The sequence below is a fragment of the Rhipicephalus microplus genome, chromosome 9 (assembly GCF_043290135.1).
Source record: "Rhipicephalus microplus isolate Deutch F79 chromosome 9, USDA_Rmic, whole genome shotgun sequence".
Taxonomy (NCBI): Eukaryota; Metazoa; Arthropoda; class Arachnida; order Ixodida; family Ixodidae; genus Rhipicephalus; species Rhipicephalus microplus.
This window is the reverse complement of record NC_134708.1, coordinates 23,077,988-23,094,659: the sequence shown is the minus strand read 5'-3', so window position 1 is coordinate 23,094,659 and position 16,672 is coordinate 23,077,988. Positions and strand designations below refer to the sequence as shown.

Sequence of the window (16,672 nt, the reverse complement as noted above, 5' to 3'; positions counted from 1 at the left end):
TTCCACGGGTAGACGTCCTTTTTTGTGACGCTATTAAGCTTCCTGTAGTCAATACAGAATCGCAGCGTTCCGTCTTTTTTCTTTACTAGAACGACTGGCGAGGACCAAGCGCTGCTGGATGGTTGAATAATCCCGTCATCGAGCATCTCTTTTACTTGTGTCTGAATAACCTCGCGTTCTTCGGCAGAAACGCGATAAGGCTGCTGCCGGATGGGGCGGACGTCATCGTCGGTAATAATTCGATGCTTCGTAAGGTGTGTTTGACGGACTTTAGAAAAAGAGGCGAAGCAAGATTTAAACTCCCTTAAAAGGTCGTGAAGTGCAGCCTTTCTCTCGTCTGACAGCGTCGAATTAATGTCGATGTGGTCTATAAATTCCTTATCCTCATGCGTTTCCTCGGACGCGAAGCACTCCGTGACGTCGGAAACAGGTTCTCCATAAGCTAGGGTGGTTCCATGAAAAAGATGCCGGTGCTCGTAATTGAAGTTCGTAGCTAGTATTGTTTACTGTCCGTCACGGACGCGCACAACACTTCAGGCGGCGCATACACCTTGGAGCAGCAGAAGTGATAAGTTGCTTTCAGCCACCACGTCGCCGTCTTGGAAGTCTTTACAAGTGACTTCGATGGGAACAGTTGCTCGAGGTGGCAGCGTCACACTGTCGTCAGCAACACGCAGCGCAAGTCAACGGCAGTTATCAGCGTCTCGATCTGTTGCGCCTTGAGTCGAGAAGGTCACGATGCGCTCACGGAGATTTATGATGGGGCCGTATTCCCGAAAGAAGTCCATGCGGATAATCAGCTGACGCAAACAGTCGGGAAGAATGAGGCAGCTGAGCACAAACGTTGACGCACGAATTTTCACTCTTGCGGTACAGCGACCCAGCGGTGTTACAACGTGTCCTCCAGCTGTTCGAATTCGCGTTCCATTTCACGGCGTGATCACTTTTCTGAGATCTTTCGCTAGCCTCCCGCTGATGATCGAATAGTCTGCACCAGTGTCTACCAATGCACTGACCTGAAGACCGTCAACCAGCACAGGTATGTCGAGCGACACGCGGTCATTAAGTTCAGATGCGGATGTCGGCGTTTCTTCGGCACTGCGATTATTCTCTGACGAATGGCCTTCGGCGTTGCGTGCAAGCATCGATGGGAGGTCTTCCGCACTTTGAGTCCCAGCGACCTTGCCCCCGAAGGCCGCTGCCTTCAGTTTTCCCGACGAGGGCTCGGGGAGCGTTCCCGTGCCGTCACCCCAAAACGTGGCCCAGTGGCTGCGGGTCTCCTCGGAGATGGTGACCGCGATTGCCGACGTGTAAAGGGTGCACGCTGTTGCGCGAGATATTCTTCGATATCCCTTGGCCTTTCACCAATTCGGGGGCGAGGGGAATTGACGGAAAATCCGCGCAGTCCAAGTTGCCGGTATGGGCATTCGCGGTAAATGTGACCAGCCTCACCGCAATGATAGCAGAGGAGTCGTCTGTCTGGCGTACGCCAGAGATCAGACTTGCGCGTCGGTGTACGGCGACTATCGATGTCCAAATCAGCGTGCGCTGACTGAATCGCGACTGACGGCATCATTGTCTGGATTGGGACGTATGGCATTGTCTGGATCGGGACGTGCGGCACTGTCTGGATCGGGACGTGCGGCACTGGCTGAATCGGGACTCCTTGACCCGAAAGAGGAGTGGCAGATCGCAAGGCTTCCGCGTACGTACGACGGCGACTGTCAGTAGACACAGGAGCCATTTCCGAATCAACCGACGTGGGCGGAAAACGATGGGCGTGCAGCACCTGCTGGACCTCGTCGCGGATGACACTGGTGATAGAACCAACATCGATTTGCCTTGTCCCGTACATCTTTTCCATTTCTTCCCGGACGACAGATCGAATGATCTCGCGAATCCATTCGGGGCTCTTGCTCCCAGGGGTGGCGAAAATTTCGGGAGTTGAGGCAGCATTCACTTGACGGTCAAACTGGGCAGACCATTGGTGCAGTACTCGCTTCATTGTTGCCGCTTCAGTAAGGAACTCAGCAACACTTTTGGGGGGACTACGCACCAAACCAGCAAAAAGTTGTTCCTTCACACCACGCTTGAGGTGACGCAACTTTTTTTCTTCCGCCATAGCAGGATCCGCTCGCTTGAAAAGCCGTGTCATGTCCTCGACGTACATCGAGACGGTCTTGTTGGGCGTCTGGATGCGTGATTGAAGTGCACGCTCCGCCCGTTCGCGGCGGTCGGGACTCCTGTAGGTCTCCAGGAGGCGACGCTGGAACTCGCGCCAAGATGTCAGAACATCATCCCTGTTCAAAAACCACGTCTTGGCACCGTCTTTTAGGCACGTGTACACATTCCAGAGCTTCGCGGCATCATCCCAGTAATTGATCGCTGCGACACGTTCGAACTCACTCAGCCAGTCGTCAACATCTTCATGCTGCTCTCCGTGAAAGGGGCTAGGCATGAGCGGGTTCTGGACGGTGCAGTAGATCGGCGTGGAAGGTGTCGGAACTTGCATGGGATCTTTTGTCGAAGTCATAGTCGCTGCGTCAGTGGTTGGTGTCTCAGGCGGTAGGCCTCGTTGGCGGCGGCTTACTCTATGAACAGGAGGGTCCACGAGTGCAGGGCTTGTGTTCCGGCTGCTGGACGGGGTCTTGGGCATCGGGTGGATTGCGAGACGTTGTACACAGCAACTCCACCAGTCTTGTCCCGTTACTCTCGACAAACTTGATAACAAATGGGCTCGTTTAGTCGACTACTCAAGCAGCGGCTCAGAGAGATCGTCTTTGTCTTCTTTCACTCTTCGATCTCACCCAAGCAAACCATGTGGCAATATATACGATTATGAGAGGACTTGGTGGAGCGACCCGGAAATTTTGACCATTTGGTGCTCTTTAACGTGCACTCTCATGACATAGTACACAGGCCTCTACTAAATGTCGCCTCCATGGAAATGTGACCGCCGCGACATAGATGGAACCTGTGGCCGTCAGGTCAGAAGCCATGCACCGTAACCAACCACAGCTTCCGACATATGCTGTATTTCTTGCATTCTGTAGACGAAAAAAAATATTCACGTACCACGTAAGCGAACAGGATGTCCTCGAATTGACAAGGTGTCTTGCTCCACGGCGCCAACCTGCGCGAAAAGGGCGTAACGATGACGGGTCTACTGCTACCGGGACTTCAATCTGTTCCAAGCGCGTTCAACCGGTGTATACGAATGGGAACGCGGATGCTGTAAAGGTTTTCAAGCTCACTAACTTACGTGGGAAGAGGAAAACACGCTCGCTTACGACGCCGGAGTATCACACTCAGTACAGCGCTGGTGAAAACTACCGGTGAGAAACAATTTGCTTCTGACCTGCAGATGTTTCTACTCAAAACACAGACCCTACAGAAGACAAGAGATGACATAGAACTTTCGTGCCTGTGTTTCCTGCATTACAAATCCTTTTCGATGTGCATAAATGCATCCAACAACCCCGGTTCACCGCTATCTATACGGCTAACACGGGGTTTGAGATAGGCCTTACCTTAGCGTGCATGACTTCCGGAGACGCACAAGCCTTGCAATATTTGCTTCGCTTGGTTATCACCACGTATACAACTGTTTAGGCTGTCAGCAAAGCTGCTGGTAATGCAATGCCACAGGAAAACAAAGAAAGTTTGGCATCCGACGCGAGCGATGGCGCAAGGTTCTGCTCGTTTTGTGACATGATCATATCCTACTATTGGCCCAATAAACATTATGAATTATCATTATTGGGAAGAAAGCATTAGGTGACGCATCATACGCGAAAATTGAATGCTGGCGTCAGCACGAGTGATATATTATTCATCATCATTTGACGACGTCACAATATGGCGTCATCAGGACGTGACAGATCGCCGAAATTTTGTGACATCACCGTGTGATATCGTCGCTTGGTTAAAAGCACCCCGCTGTGGTGGTCTAGTGGGTAAAATATTAGGCTGCTGACCCGCAGGTTGCGCGGTCGAATCCCGGCTGTGGTGCCTGCATTTCAGATGAAAGTGAAAATGCTGTAGACCCGTGTGCTCAAATTTGGGTGCACCATAAATAACTCCAGGTGGTCAAAATTTCTGGAGCCCTCCACTACGGCGCATCTCATAGTCATATGGTGGTTTTGGGGCGGTAAGCTCCACCCATCAATCAAATAAAAGCTTGGTTAAAAAGGTAGATCTCGGATACAATTCAAAACGGCGAGAGGTGCAGAAAGCTTACAAAGGCCCCGATCCCGGAGGCAATACTAAACCACCTTAGGCACAGACGGCTTTCGGTCGAGACCCAGAAACCTTTTTCAAGTATTCCTTATGAGTATAACGTCCAACTCTGGCATCTGGTGGTCGATGTGAAGGACCGTAAATATTTCGGTATCACCCGACAATTTAAAGCACGAAAAAATTTTGAGTGTGTCACAATCCCCTCGACTCCACCTTAGTTACAACCATGGATCAGTGCGTGGACCATAAAAATATAGAAAGACGGCTTTAACAGCATTAACAGCAGGTTATGTTGGGCCAATTGATGCATCATTTATAGGGAGACCTGGCGCAAGAATACAACTGAGAAGCTGAAACTTTGAAGCTCTTCTTGTTTATTCCCAGTTGTAAGCTTGCACCACATTTTTTTTCCATTTCAAGATGGCTTTCGCCTTCTGGTCATCTTAGACGAATATGCATAAGGAACCATGTCGACCCGCCACGATGCTCTAGTGCCTAAGGTACTTGGCTGCTGACCCACAGTTCGTGGGATCGAATCCTGGCTGAGGCGGCTGCATTTCCGGTGGAGGCGGAAATGTTGTAGGCCCGTGTGCTCAGATTTGGGTGCAAGTTAAAGAACCCCAGGTGGTGAAAAATTTCCGGAGCCCTCCACTACGGCATCTCTCATATTCATATGGTTGTTTTGAGACGTCAAACCCCACATATCAATCAAGGAACCATGTCGCTTTGTAGGATGAGTAAGTACCGCATAACTTAGTTTCAGCCGAGTTACAGCGCATGCGCAGGGTGGCTTCACCAGGCAGATGAATTGAATAGATACCTGGGTATCGGCGGGCAGATGTACACGAGCGCTGCGAACAAAGTGATGTTGAGGAGAGTGACGGGGCCGAAGCACATCATGAGCGGCACGTGCGAGCACAGGACGTTGGTCGGATCGAAGTTCAGAACGAGTGTCCTCGAGCTGATGCATTGGAACTTGTCGTAGTAGTTTCCTCTGCGACAAATGGAAAAAAAAACATACACTCGTTCATTCCCGACAATGGCTTGTCCGTAAAAATAAATCACCGCCGTATCCACAAAGTGATCACTGTTAGATGAGGTTTCCTCTGAGATGGTCGGGTGACCCACCAACCTTCGGTACATATCTCCTACCATCATGTATAGACGTGACAACGTTGTTATAAACCCTGGGCTGTACACCACAGGGTTTTGCCGGCGAGCCCGAGTGACTGCCGCGTTGCGAGACCACCACGCTACATGCGGCCGAATGCTAACGAATAGCGTTCACTGCGTGAGCTCTCGGCACTTGCGGCGACGCCCCATCAAGGGAGCGTTCTTGAAAGCACCGGAGAGGCGATGCTTTGAGCGGCGGTGCGCCATAGGCACCCGACAGTGAACTAGACGGCACGACGAAGCTCTTTGGGCCGCCTCAACATTGTTGGTACCGACCGCCAGGGATACTGAGAAAATAAAACACTCGCTTATCACAGTGACACGTTGACGTATCAGTGCCCCTTTTGGCACGTTTTCAAAGAACGCTTTCTGGGCGCTTAGATAATCAGCAGTGACCCCCCCCCCCCCTGGTCACCACTAAAAAAAAATGATTTGCACGTGCAAGTCCGGTCTTGTTGCGCCTACTCGCTAGGCTACGCATTCGAAAATTCGGTTTTGCTGCGCCTACTCGCTATAGGCTACGTGTTCTGGCGCTACAATCAGATCTCGTAAACTGCATTTCCGGGTGTCTATAGTGAGCATTTCTGAAATCACCGGAGAAGTGTAGACGCCACCGCCGCCGCCAGACAAAGCGAAAGCATATAAGACGCTTGTCAAACAAGCTCCCAAAAATGATACATAGCTAGCCATTCATCTACGGTCATGCACAATATACGGACCGCATGCCGTACGTTGCCGAGAGCACAGATGTGACCGCGCATTTGATTTCCGCGGCAGGATGCTCGCCGCAAGAATGCGCAGACAGTCATTATTGTGGCACGCGCTCGCATGGTCCGTATCATTGGAGAGTTTTAGTACTGCGGAATGGTGCTACGTACGCATCACGCAAGCGCCTTGCGTTACGTGCGTCGTTTGCCACTAATCGGCTTTTAGTACGCTGTAGTACCCGCGTACGTAATGAGCGTGAAGCGTGTTGCGCCATCTGGCAGATCAAAATAGAAGCACGTGTTGTTTACAGCCAATGTGAGCCAATCCAAATGTTATAGCCAGATTATGGCCATATTTTAAGCCACAGAGCCGGTCGGTGCTTGCCTTCGATGCCACCATTTTGCAAAACGAAGTCTCGCGCTTTCGCGAACTTGTTCGAGAGCGGCGCGATCACCTCATACGTACGCACGCACGCATCTCATGCGTGCGTACGTAGCGGCTGCGTACGGAATGCGATACGTGCGCGTTGCGGTCTGCGCATGCGCACTACAAAAAACGTGGCGTCCTTAAGTACGCAACGCCGCCACGTACGCAGCGTACGCAGTACTAAAACTCTATTTTGCGGCCGCATGTACGGCGCTGGACGACAGAAATGCGATCCTCGGAGTGCGTGAGCTCTGACAGTGAGGGTGACAAAGAGAGCGAACGCTTTCGTTTGATAAGGTTATCTTGGTCCTGAAAAGAATTGTTCAGTCTGTTTCTTGGTCACTTGGGGCGAGCGCCTGAAATGTTTAGTGTAATGCTCTGTGTTGGGGCCCATGCTGTTCTTAATTTGCATGAATTATTTGCCAGCTAACATCTCGTCAAAGGTATGCATATTCGCTGATGACTGCGCAATTTATCGAAAAATAAGTAACGTAGACGACGTTCTCTTTTTTAAGACGAAAGTAAAGAACATATTTTCCTGGTGCTAACTTTTGACGTTACTGTGTCATTCCGTGACTTGGCGTCACGTGATTACGTCATCACGTGGAACAGTGGCATGGTCAAAACTAGTCCAATCACGGATGCGATGCGAAACCAGGTGAGGCACCTCCGATCTTGGAGGCTGTGCAGAACCAGGCACCTATAGGTGCACATAGCTATCGAAGTACGCTTCCGCAGGACCAATATATTGGCTGAGAGTGAAAAAGAGTGCCACCATATCCACGAAGTGAATGATGACGAGTGGGCGAAGCTCCGGAGGTAAACCTGGTAAACCACGAATTCTCTGTACATTTTGCCCACACGATTTTATTACATCGCTCCCCCTAGCGTACGTCACCGCACTAAATCGAACGATTGCCTTCAACCAATGACACGCGCCATATGTGACATCATTCCTAATTTATAACATCTCGCATCTTTCATCAACTACAAGTACCGCCATCTAGTTTATAACATCTTGCATCTTTTCATCATCAGCTGCAAGAACCACCATCTAGTGAACACTACAAGAACTAAACGAGAGGTAGCTACATACAGGAGAAGGTACCGTCATCTAGTGAACACTGCAACAACTAAACGAGAGGTGTCTACATACAGGGGACGAGCAGCCCACGCCTTAAGGAGCTTCGCCCCTAAAGAATTGTCCCCACCTACCCGAAGAATATCGTGAGAAAATGCAAAGCAATTTCTTCCACCGAGAGTACATGGCGTAGTAATTTTAATGCCGTATATTAATGACGAGGGGAGGATTTCTACTGTATAACCATTCATTAACGTATTCATCACCCAGCGAACGGTCGAGAGTGAGGTACGCGCTTCACTCTATATATAAACGTACAAGCGAGCGGACAGGAGAGTAGGGCACAGGGAGGAGAGAGAGCGAACGGTGAGAGAAGCAGAGGCGAAGCACTGCACCTACCCTCTCCTACACTCTCTCGCACCACCTGCTCCGGTTGCCAGGGGCGAGGATGAGCACGCACGCCCGCAGCTGTTGCTACGGGAGAGGGTGTGAAATCGGAGAGATAACACCTTCTGGCGCGTGGACACCGCCAGACGCCTGACATTCCTCGACTAAGAAATGCATTCGCATTAAAAAAAAAGTCGCCTAAAGTGAATGCATAAGGCACTTTGTGGGTTCTTTAGTTGCTAGCCGACGCGGAACTACGCGACAGGTGCAAGAGGGCCAATCTGCGACAATAATACCTCGTTCTTGTTTGGATTGAATAAACAATAATATTAATAATTTCTGGGCTTTTATGTGCCTAAATAAGGACATGGTTATGAGGGACTACATAGTGATGGACGGCGGATCTTCCGAAGCTCTTTCACGGGCCCCTATATCTAATCCCCCGGTTCCTTGCATTTAGGACCCATCAAAATGCGGCCGAAGTGGCCATGAGAGTGAAACCAGTGCCCTGGTTTGAATTGGAGAGCATATTCGTGTTTGCGTCTTTTTTGTGTGTGTGTGTGTGGAGGGCGGGGGGTGTCTTGTGTCCTCCTCTGCGCTTCTTCATCGAAAAAAAAAGATATTTGCGTAGTTTTCTGCGCCAGTGAACATGAATCTAAAGAACAAAAACATACACGAATTTTCGTGCATGCAGTTTTCATCTTATATATGTTGATTATTTATTGATGAATGTGTGGGGTTTAACGTCACAAAAACACCATATGATTATGAGAGACGCCGGAGTGGAGGGCTCTGTAAATTTCAACCATCTAGTTTCTTCAACGTGCGCTTACATCGCACAGTACCCGGGCCTTTGGCGTTTCGCCTCCATCGAAGTGTGACTACCGCAGCCGGGTTCACACCTGCGATCTTCTAGTGAGCAACCGATCTGCTCCATCACGGCGGACAGTCCTCGCCGTTCGCGCTGCTTCAAGTTTGAACTGAGACAGCGTCCTTCCTGAGATTGTAGGGGCGAAACTCCTAAAGCAATGGGTCTGTCCATGCGTGTTTGTGACTGGTTCGTAACCACCTAGTTATATAACTCGCTCAGCAGGTGGCGCTAGTGTGAGTGACAGACAGATGGACGGGCAGACAAGCAGACGGACAGACAGACAGACATACATGGACAGACAGACGCATAGACAGACAGAAGCACGGACAGACGGACGGACGCTTCGCCCCCCTCATCATCATTCACTCCGTGCATGTTCTGTGATTTTTTTTTGTCTCCTTTCTACTCGTGATATGACTCATTCGTTCGTTCATTTTCCAAGCATGCACATTACTTGCACTACGACCGTGAATGATGACACCAAGATACCTTTATGCAGAGTCAGACTCACTTACTTGCAAGCCACAGGGGAGCGGTAGACTTCCACCTTGAAGGTAAACGTGAACGTTTCGTACACTTGTCGCAGCTGGAACAACAACAAAACAAAAGCCACTGGTATTGTCCGCATATATAGATACATTGCTAACGGCACATATGTACGCTAGATAGGTATTTAGTGCGGACCATGCTTGACTGATCCCGCAACGCGCTATCCTCGATGGCGATTGCGGGAAGTCAGCAAAAGGAATGCCCTCAAAAACGCGGTGTACTCTATACGTTCGTTTTTTCCTGTTTTTTTTTAAAAAAAGCTCCGCTAGCTGGAGAGTTCGTAGCTGAAGTGTCCCTTGCTCTGCTAAAAGAAACCTGCTTACCAGAAAATAAATGTTTGTCGCTATTGTCTCAGAAGTTTCTACTTTTGGCCGAGTGTTGAAATGGCCATAAGACTTGCAAACTTTTCGGGTTTCCATCTTAGAACCTGCTGCACAGTTCATGTAAGCACGGTTGAACTGTCTTAAAGAGTAAAACGTATTGACGCATTGTAAATTAGTGAACGCAATGGACTGTCTGACTCACTTTTAGAGACCTCGCTGTATTGATTGTAAAGCACCAACTAATTTAAACGCTCCATAATTTTTTTTATAACCACTGCCGTGGGCAATAATCGTGTTATGTCGCAGTACATCTGGCCGGCGAAGGCAATGTTGCCTCTAATGTAAGGCTTCGAATCTAAATTATTCTGATATGGCACAAACTGTAGGCGCCAGAAACGAAAGCACGTGCACTACCTGGCCTTAAAATTTCTTACTTTGCAATCTGTGAGTACTGTACGATGCGCTGTCACCACTGACTGTTCCTATATTGATTGATTGATATGTAGGGTTTAACGTCCCAAAACGACCATATGATTATGAGAGACGCCGTAGTGGAGGGCTCCGGAAATTTCGAACACCTGGGGTTCTTTAACGTGCACCCAAAAATTCCGGCCGTGGCCGTCGCTTTCCGAGGGAGGCGATGTGCTAGAAGCCAGTATGCTTCGGTTTGGGTGCACCTTAAGGAACACCATAAGGTTCAAATTTCCGCCGTCCTCCACTACAGGGAGTAACCAGGCATTGGCACGCCGGCCCGAGAACCCCCCCCCCCCCCCCGAATTTATTTTCACCATGACATAGAGAGCGAAAAATGAACATTTCATATAGGTTACCCATCCCCCCCCCCAAAAAAAAAAACATTTTTGCCTATACTCCTCTGCTTCACTACGGCGTGCCTCGTAATTATATCGTACTTTGGGCACGTCAAACTTCAAATATTACCACTACGTGTTTTTTTTCATAATTCGGCTCTCCTCACTTTCTTATCAAGAGTTCTACGTCATGCTCATAGCGCGCAATCCATTCGTGAACCTAAAGTAATTGTGATCGCGGCGATAATGCAAACCAGAGCAAGCAAGACAGAATACCATTATTTTTGCAGTGAACAAAAGACACAATATACACGCTTACTAATTTCAGTATGCCCTTTAAGACCCATGGTACACGAGAGAATGTTCGTAACTGATTGATTGATCGATCGAATATTTAATTAATTGGTTGATTGATTGATTGATTGATATGTGGGGTTCAACGTTCCAAAACCATCATATGATTATAAGACATGTCGCAGTGGAGGGCTTCGGAAATTTCAACCAATGTCAGCACACGGGCCTACAACATTTCCACCTCCATCGAAAATGCAGCCGCCGCAGCCGGGATTCAATCCAGCGGCCTGCGGGTCAACAGCCGAGTACCTTAGCCACTAGACCATTGTGGCGGAGCAGCATGTTTGGAACTGAAGTCAGGGTGCCAGAGTCATACGTCGCGGTTAATCTGCAAGGTAGCTTCACAAGCAAAGCTTGCTGCGGTGCAAAGAGGATGGCTTCACGGCAATACGCGAGAATCTGTTCATTTTGCATTTTTCCTCGGGTCACATTTGGAGTCGGCTGCCGTATGCAGAGGTGGGTTACACGCGAGAAAGTGCGGTATATAATGAATCTTAGAGAAATCAAATACGTATACGCACCAGATGCAGATACTCCAGGAGGTGGATGCGGAAGGAAAACGTGTCCCCGTAGTGAACCCTGCGTTCGTGTGGCTTGAGGTAACAAGTCTTGCTCACGCCGGTGCCGCTGTTGGTGCCGGCAGGAAAGCTGCACCCCTCCTGCACCTCTGGTAAAACAGCGCCGAAAAAATTGTTATTTATAAAGAAAAGTGAAAGACACCTTGTAAACTCCAAACTGTGTTCGGCGAAAGCCTGGGGCTGTTCGAACGTCTATTCCGTGTCTTTTTTTTTACACTTTCTTAGTAATGACGTGATTAATGAAATAGTATAAGCGACAGAGGGGCTGTGGTGGCGCAACTGTTGCTATGCGCCGCCTTGCTATCATGTCATTGCTGAAAGAGTGTGAGAGGGAGAGGCCTCAGCTGTCGCCGTTCCAGAGCACGGACGGACGCTCACCGCGAGTATGAGCCATAAGAGGCTTTTGCCTCAACAGATTGCCACTCTATATATGTATTCGTAACAAGAATGGCACTTTATTGCCAAGCGATACCGGCTGTCTAAACACACGAGTACGGAAACTAATTGTAAGCAACTCTAATCATTCTTTTAGGTGCATGGTAATGGTACTCTGATTTCAGTGTACGTGTACTCTGATGTGTACGGTATATTCTCCTGAACAACCCATGTAGCAACAAAGCATTCATAATGGCAATCAGGGTCAACTTTGTGTTTCGTCCCATTATCGAAACGGAAGGAAGAGGGGCGTAGAAGTGGTAGGATCAGCATGGAAGAGAGAGCGGGGACTGTAGCTCATGGGAATACCTTAAAGAACTTCTTATAGAGGGGTATAGATCTTTAAAAAAGAGGGGGGTGTTAGGATATCTTAAACCCTCTCCGCCGTATCCACCCTTGATTGTAACCATTTAGACAAGATGTTTTGTTTAGAAGCTAGTGTGTAATGTTACCTCCCTGAAAAACAAAAACAACTTCTAACTTCATTTGAATCTGCGAAATCCTTTCAACAAGTTCGGCAGCCACACAGCTTTTCTTTTTTTTCGTGGCAAAAAGAAGCCGTATCTACGCTCTTCAGTTCAAGTTGTCAAAAAATGTTTGTCACTTAGAACTCACCGCTCCCCGTGAGGAGGACATCCCACGCAATGCGATGACGGTTGCTCTTTTTTATGTACGGCGTTATGCGAACGTTGTAGTGCCTGAAATAAATAAACAAATAAGGCTGGGGTTATTCTGATGAGATGGAATAGAAGGGCTTCAATAAAAAGTATCAATCAAAACGCAAAATAGATTGTCGAATGCAATGTCGGTGTTGTAAAGCATAGGTCCTAATTGACAGACTTTTCAGAAACCCTCTTAAAAGCTCTGACTCTTCTTTTACACATGTGATACATGAGCAGCATTTCCTTTTTGAAGCACGTTGACTATCTTGAAAGAGTTACATTTACTTTCTTAAGTAGACTCAACGTTCCTGTCACATGGTTAGCCACACGGACAGACGGAGGGGCGCATGGATGGATGGATGGACAGACAAGTGGACGGATGCACGGATGGATAGATGGAGGAAAGCGCGCACGGGCAAGCGCGACGCACGGACGGCTCAGGTGATCATGTATTGTGCTGTCATGTACCTGATTGATGCACACATAAAGTCGGTTTTTCACACATGTTTTCATTGCGCACGTGTTTTCATTGTGCACAACCAGGCTCGGCGCTAAGAGGCTTTGACCCTAAAATTCGTCACATTGTAGGGTTCGAACCAGTGACCAGCACCTTTCCGAGACGGTCCCGCTACCAACTGAGCTAACTAGGAAGACAGCAAATAGCAGCACGAGAGCGACTCACTCGACAACTCGAAGCGCGTGGACACGTATAAAGTCGCGATTGCAGCCAATCCCGTCGCTCGGCATATCATTAGCGTAAAACGCCAGCCAATTAAACCATAACATTTGTGAACGAGGTGTTTTGCCCGGTCCTTGATGCAGCGCACTCACCCGTCAACACCGTCCGTAGCAAAAGTGAAGTTGCCTATTTCAAGGACGACTTCAATCAGGGATTCTATTTGGCTCATCGATAGGCCGTTATTATATGGTCCCTTGTGTTCTTGAACAGGCGAGTTCGGAAAACCGGGAAAGTGCCTGAAATAATGACAAAAAAACGAAAGCTCAGCCGCAATACAGATAAATTACTACTGGTTTTCTCGATATTCGCAGGTGAAGTATGCCTGGAAGCTCATTTAGGTTACACAGTTGATAAGGAGATCAGCATGCTCAGGGTTCAACCGGTATGAAGGAAGGGGAACGTAGTCTCACCCTACTTCCCTCCCCCACTGACGTCATCACGATCAGAACGAAGCGCAAAACTATTACGGGGGGAGGGGTATGCGCGCACGCCTAAGGGTAAACAAGAAAGGGTAGACATGCGGAGGAAGTGAGCCCTTCCCGCACCCTCCCCTTCTCTGCTTCTCTGCGCAGGGCTGTGGGTAAGGATAGCAATAGGGAGATCCCGCAAATAAAGTGTTACCGTAATTTACCATCACAAATTTTCACCACGAGGCCGTTATTCACAGCGTAAGTTCGATGAGTGATCGTTATGAAAATGTCACGATTGCTTATTTTTCCCAGTGCCGAAATCTTTATCGGAAGACCGAATACCGCGGGCGATAGGCGAATAGTATTACGACAACAATATCTGGAGTCCTACGTCGTAAACCCAAGATGTGGTTAAGAGAGACGGCGTAGTGGAGGGCTCCGAGAAATTTGACCACCTCGCTCTCTACACGGCTCTCTACTATTTCGTCTCCACCGAAATGGGACGGCCGTGGCTGTTCTCGGACCGGCGATCTTCAGGCCAGCAGCCGAACACCTTAACCAGTGTTCCACCATGGCGGACATAGGACACGAGAGCCAAAGCAGGCTATTTGGCTTGAAAATGGCCACTGTAAGTATTTACCGTTGCTCTCCTTACCGCTTCAAAATGTCTTCTTGAGACTGTGACGCAAGGCACAGTGCAAGTGACGTCGATACCAAAACTGCCAATCAGCGAGTGAAACGAGTTCCTCGAGCCGGCAATTTGCGTACCGGGTGATGATGATGATGATGGCTTATATGTATGGCTCAGATCCACTCAGGGGGATTAATAAGTAGATGGAATAAGTAGATGGAAGTGATTCTATATAGATTGTATATGTAATAAATTTTTAAAATGGTTAGAAGAAATTAATGTTTATGATTTAGAGGTGTTCGATCAAAACCACCCTGATTCTGTATAGTTTTTTTCATGGTGGAACATAAGTCCGGGTTACAACGACCTAATGAGGAAGTTCCCAAGGATAGAACATTAAAGTAATGAAAACCAATGTTTTAGATTAAAAGCTGCTTTAAGAATGTGTTTTTTCTCTCAGTAAATTGAAGCGCTTTGCTTGATGATGATGATGATGATGATGATGATGATGATGATGCCATCTTGCTGATAGCGCTCACTCACAGAAGAGGATATGCCAAGAACCAGTGGCATATCCATTGAGTTAAATCATTGAGTTAAATACCTACGAAGCTAAAAAACTAACACTGTAACATTAGTCTGAAAGAAGATATAGCTTAAAAATAAGAATTCTATGGAGCTAACACTCAGACTATCAGATGAGATTTTTGGCGGATTTAATAATGGTTTGTAATTACTAATTTAAATACGCAAATATACTCTAGCATGATAATCTTTTTGTTTCGTGTTCCTCGGTCTCGGCTATCCCCCTCTACGGGGAAACGGCCAAGACGTCGGAGGTAATCTAAGTGAAAAATTAAAGTATCTGCAGGTTAAAGAAAAAATAAGTTATTTATTAGTTTTATTCAACTATGGTAAAAAAAAACAGCCACGTTTTCTGTGCTCTGTATGCGACAGGTGATCGTGATGATGGTCACCTGTCAGCGCATATTTGCAATGAATGATGGGCTAAAAAACAAGCGGTAGGGGGGGAGGGGGAATACCACATGTATTTATTAGGCTCATAGAAGCACATGATGTATGTCAAAATAAAGTATCACATAAAAGATTCGTGAAAAAAGAGCGAGCACTCAGAACAGGTGATGGAAAAGTATTCAAGTTGTAGTTAGAGAACAGATACCAAATATCCGAAAGGAACATACACTGAGACTCATCTTATGAAGCTTTAGGGTAACGAATGTTACAGAATAAAAACGTTACAAATTTTAGAATGAAATTTTGATGCTCGCCTCAATGTGCAAAATATAATTCTCTTTTATTCGTAATAGATAATAAATCGAATCAATACCCTATTGGTGATTATTTAGGCTTCAATGAATAATGACGATGATCTTCTTCCTCAATTTTTTGTACCTTTTTATCGGTCATGTTTTTATCAGTATTTTTCCTTTATTTTCACATATTTGTTTTCTTGTTCCCTTTTCTATCTATAGCTCTCCTCGTGTCAGCCTACCGTTAGTGAGTACGCGCAATAAATGTACATCATAATAAGTATCATCATCGTCGTCGTGATCATCAATTCGAAGATCAAATTCATTCGGCACAGTGCGTTGCCCGTCACCGCAGGCTGACGTGTAACGAAAAATCTTCGCTATAAAGTAAGTCCTCGTGAACTTCATCAGTTCCACTCAGGTGATTGCAATAGCAGAATCTTCGAAACGAGGCAAACGCCCCTGTTTCTTCGCAGTTCGGTCAGGAGAGAGACCCGCCAGCTTTTCGGCGAAGAGGTTGATCGGCAAATATCGGCGCATATATTCGGACAACTTTTGAAGGTATTGCAGTACTTACCACCTTTGAACACTCATGGCGGAGGTCAAGTGCTTACGGCGCCCAACTTCTGATATCAGCCTCTGTGGATCAGTGGCTATGGGCCCGCCCGTTGACCCGGGGGTAACGAGGGCGATCCAGGCCACGGCGGTGGCAGCGGAAGTGGTAGAGGTCCGTGTACTGTGCACGTTAAAGAGCACCAGATAGTCGAAATGTGCGGAACCCACGCTAAGGCGTCTTTTGCGACCGTACCGTATTTTTGGGACATAAAGCTCCACATGTTTAAAAAAAATTGACGGCACATCCACCGGGTGAATGATGATGAGATTGGGCGAAGCTCCTGGAAGTAATACCGTGAAATTTTCTTCCGTTAATTCGCCCTATAAATAACAGCTGGCGTCTTTCGTTAAGCAGCTGGCATCTTCTTTTTGTTTTGCTTTAGAGACATCTGGCGTCTTTCGTTGGTTTAT

At 47.7% G+C, this 16,672-nt stretch overlaps 1 protein-coding gene across 2 annotated transcripts in view; it reads right to left on the bottom strand.

Moving 5' to 3' along the window:
- Positions 1-13,560, bottom strand: part of LOC142771612 (uncharacterized) — a 50,219-nt gene extending 36,659 nt beyond the window's left edge. For both annotated transcript variants that reach the window (XM_075873321.1, XM_075873322.1), the window contains exons 1-6: positions 13,427-13,560; positions 12,549-12,631; positions 11,442-11,587; positions 9,401-9,471; positions 5,060-5,233; positions 3,076-3,133 (exon numbers count right to left, since the gene is read on the bottom strand). In XM_075873321.1, the coding sequence (XP_075729436.1) occupies positions 3,076-3,133; positions 5,060-5,233; positions 9,401-9,471; positions 11,442-11,587; positions 12,549-12,631; positions 13,427-13,503 (609 nt within the window). In that variant the 5' untranslated portion in view covers positions 13,504-13,560. The remainder of the gene's footprint in view (positions 1-3,075; positions 3,134-5,059; positions 5,234-9,400; positions 9,472-11,441; positions 11,588-12,548; positions 12,632-13,426) is intronic.
- Positions 13,561-16,672: the final 3,112 nt, after the last annotated feature.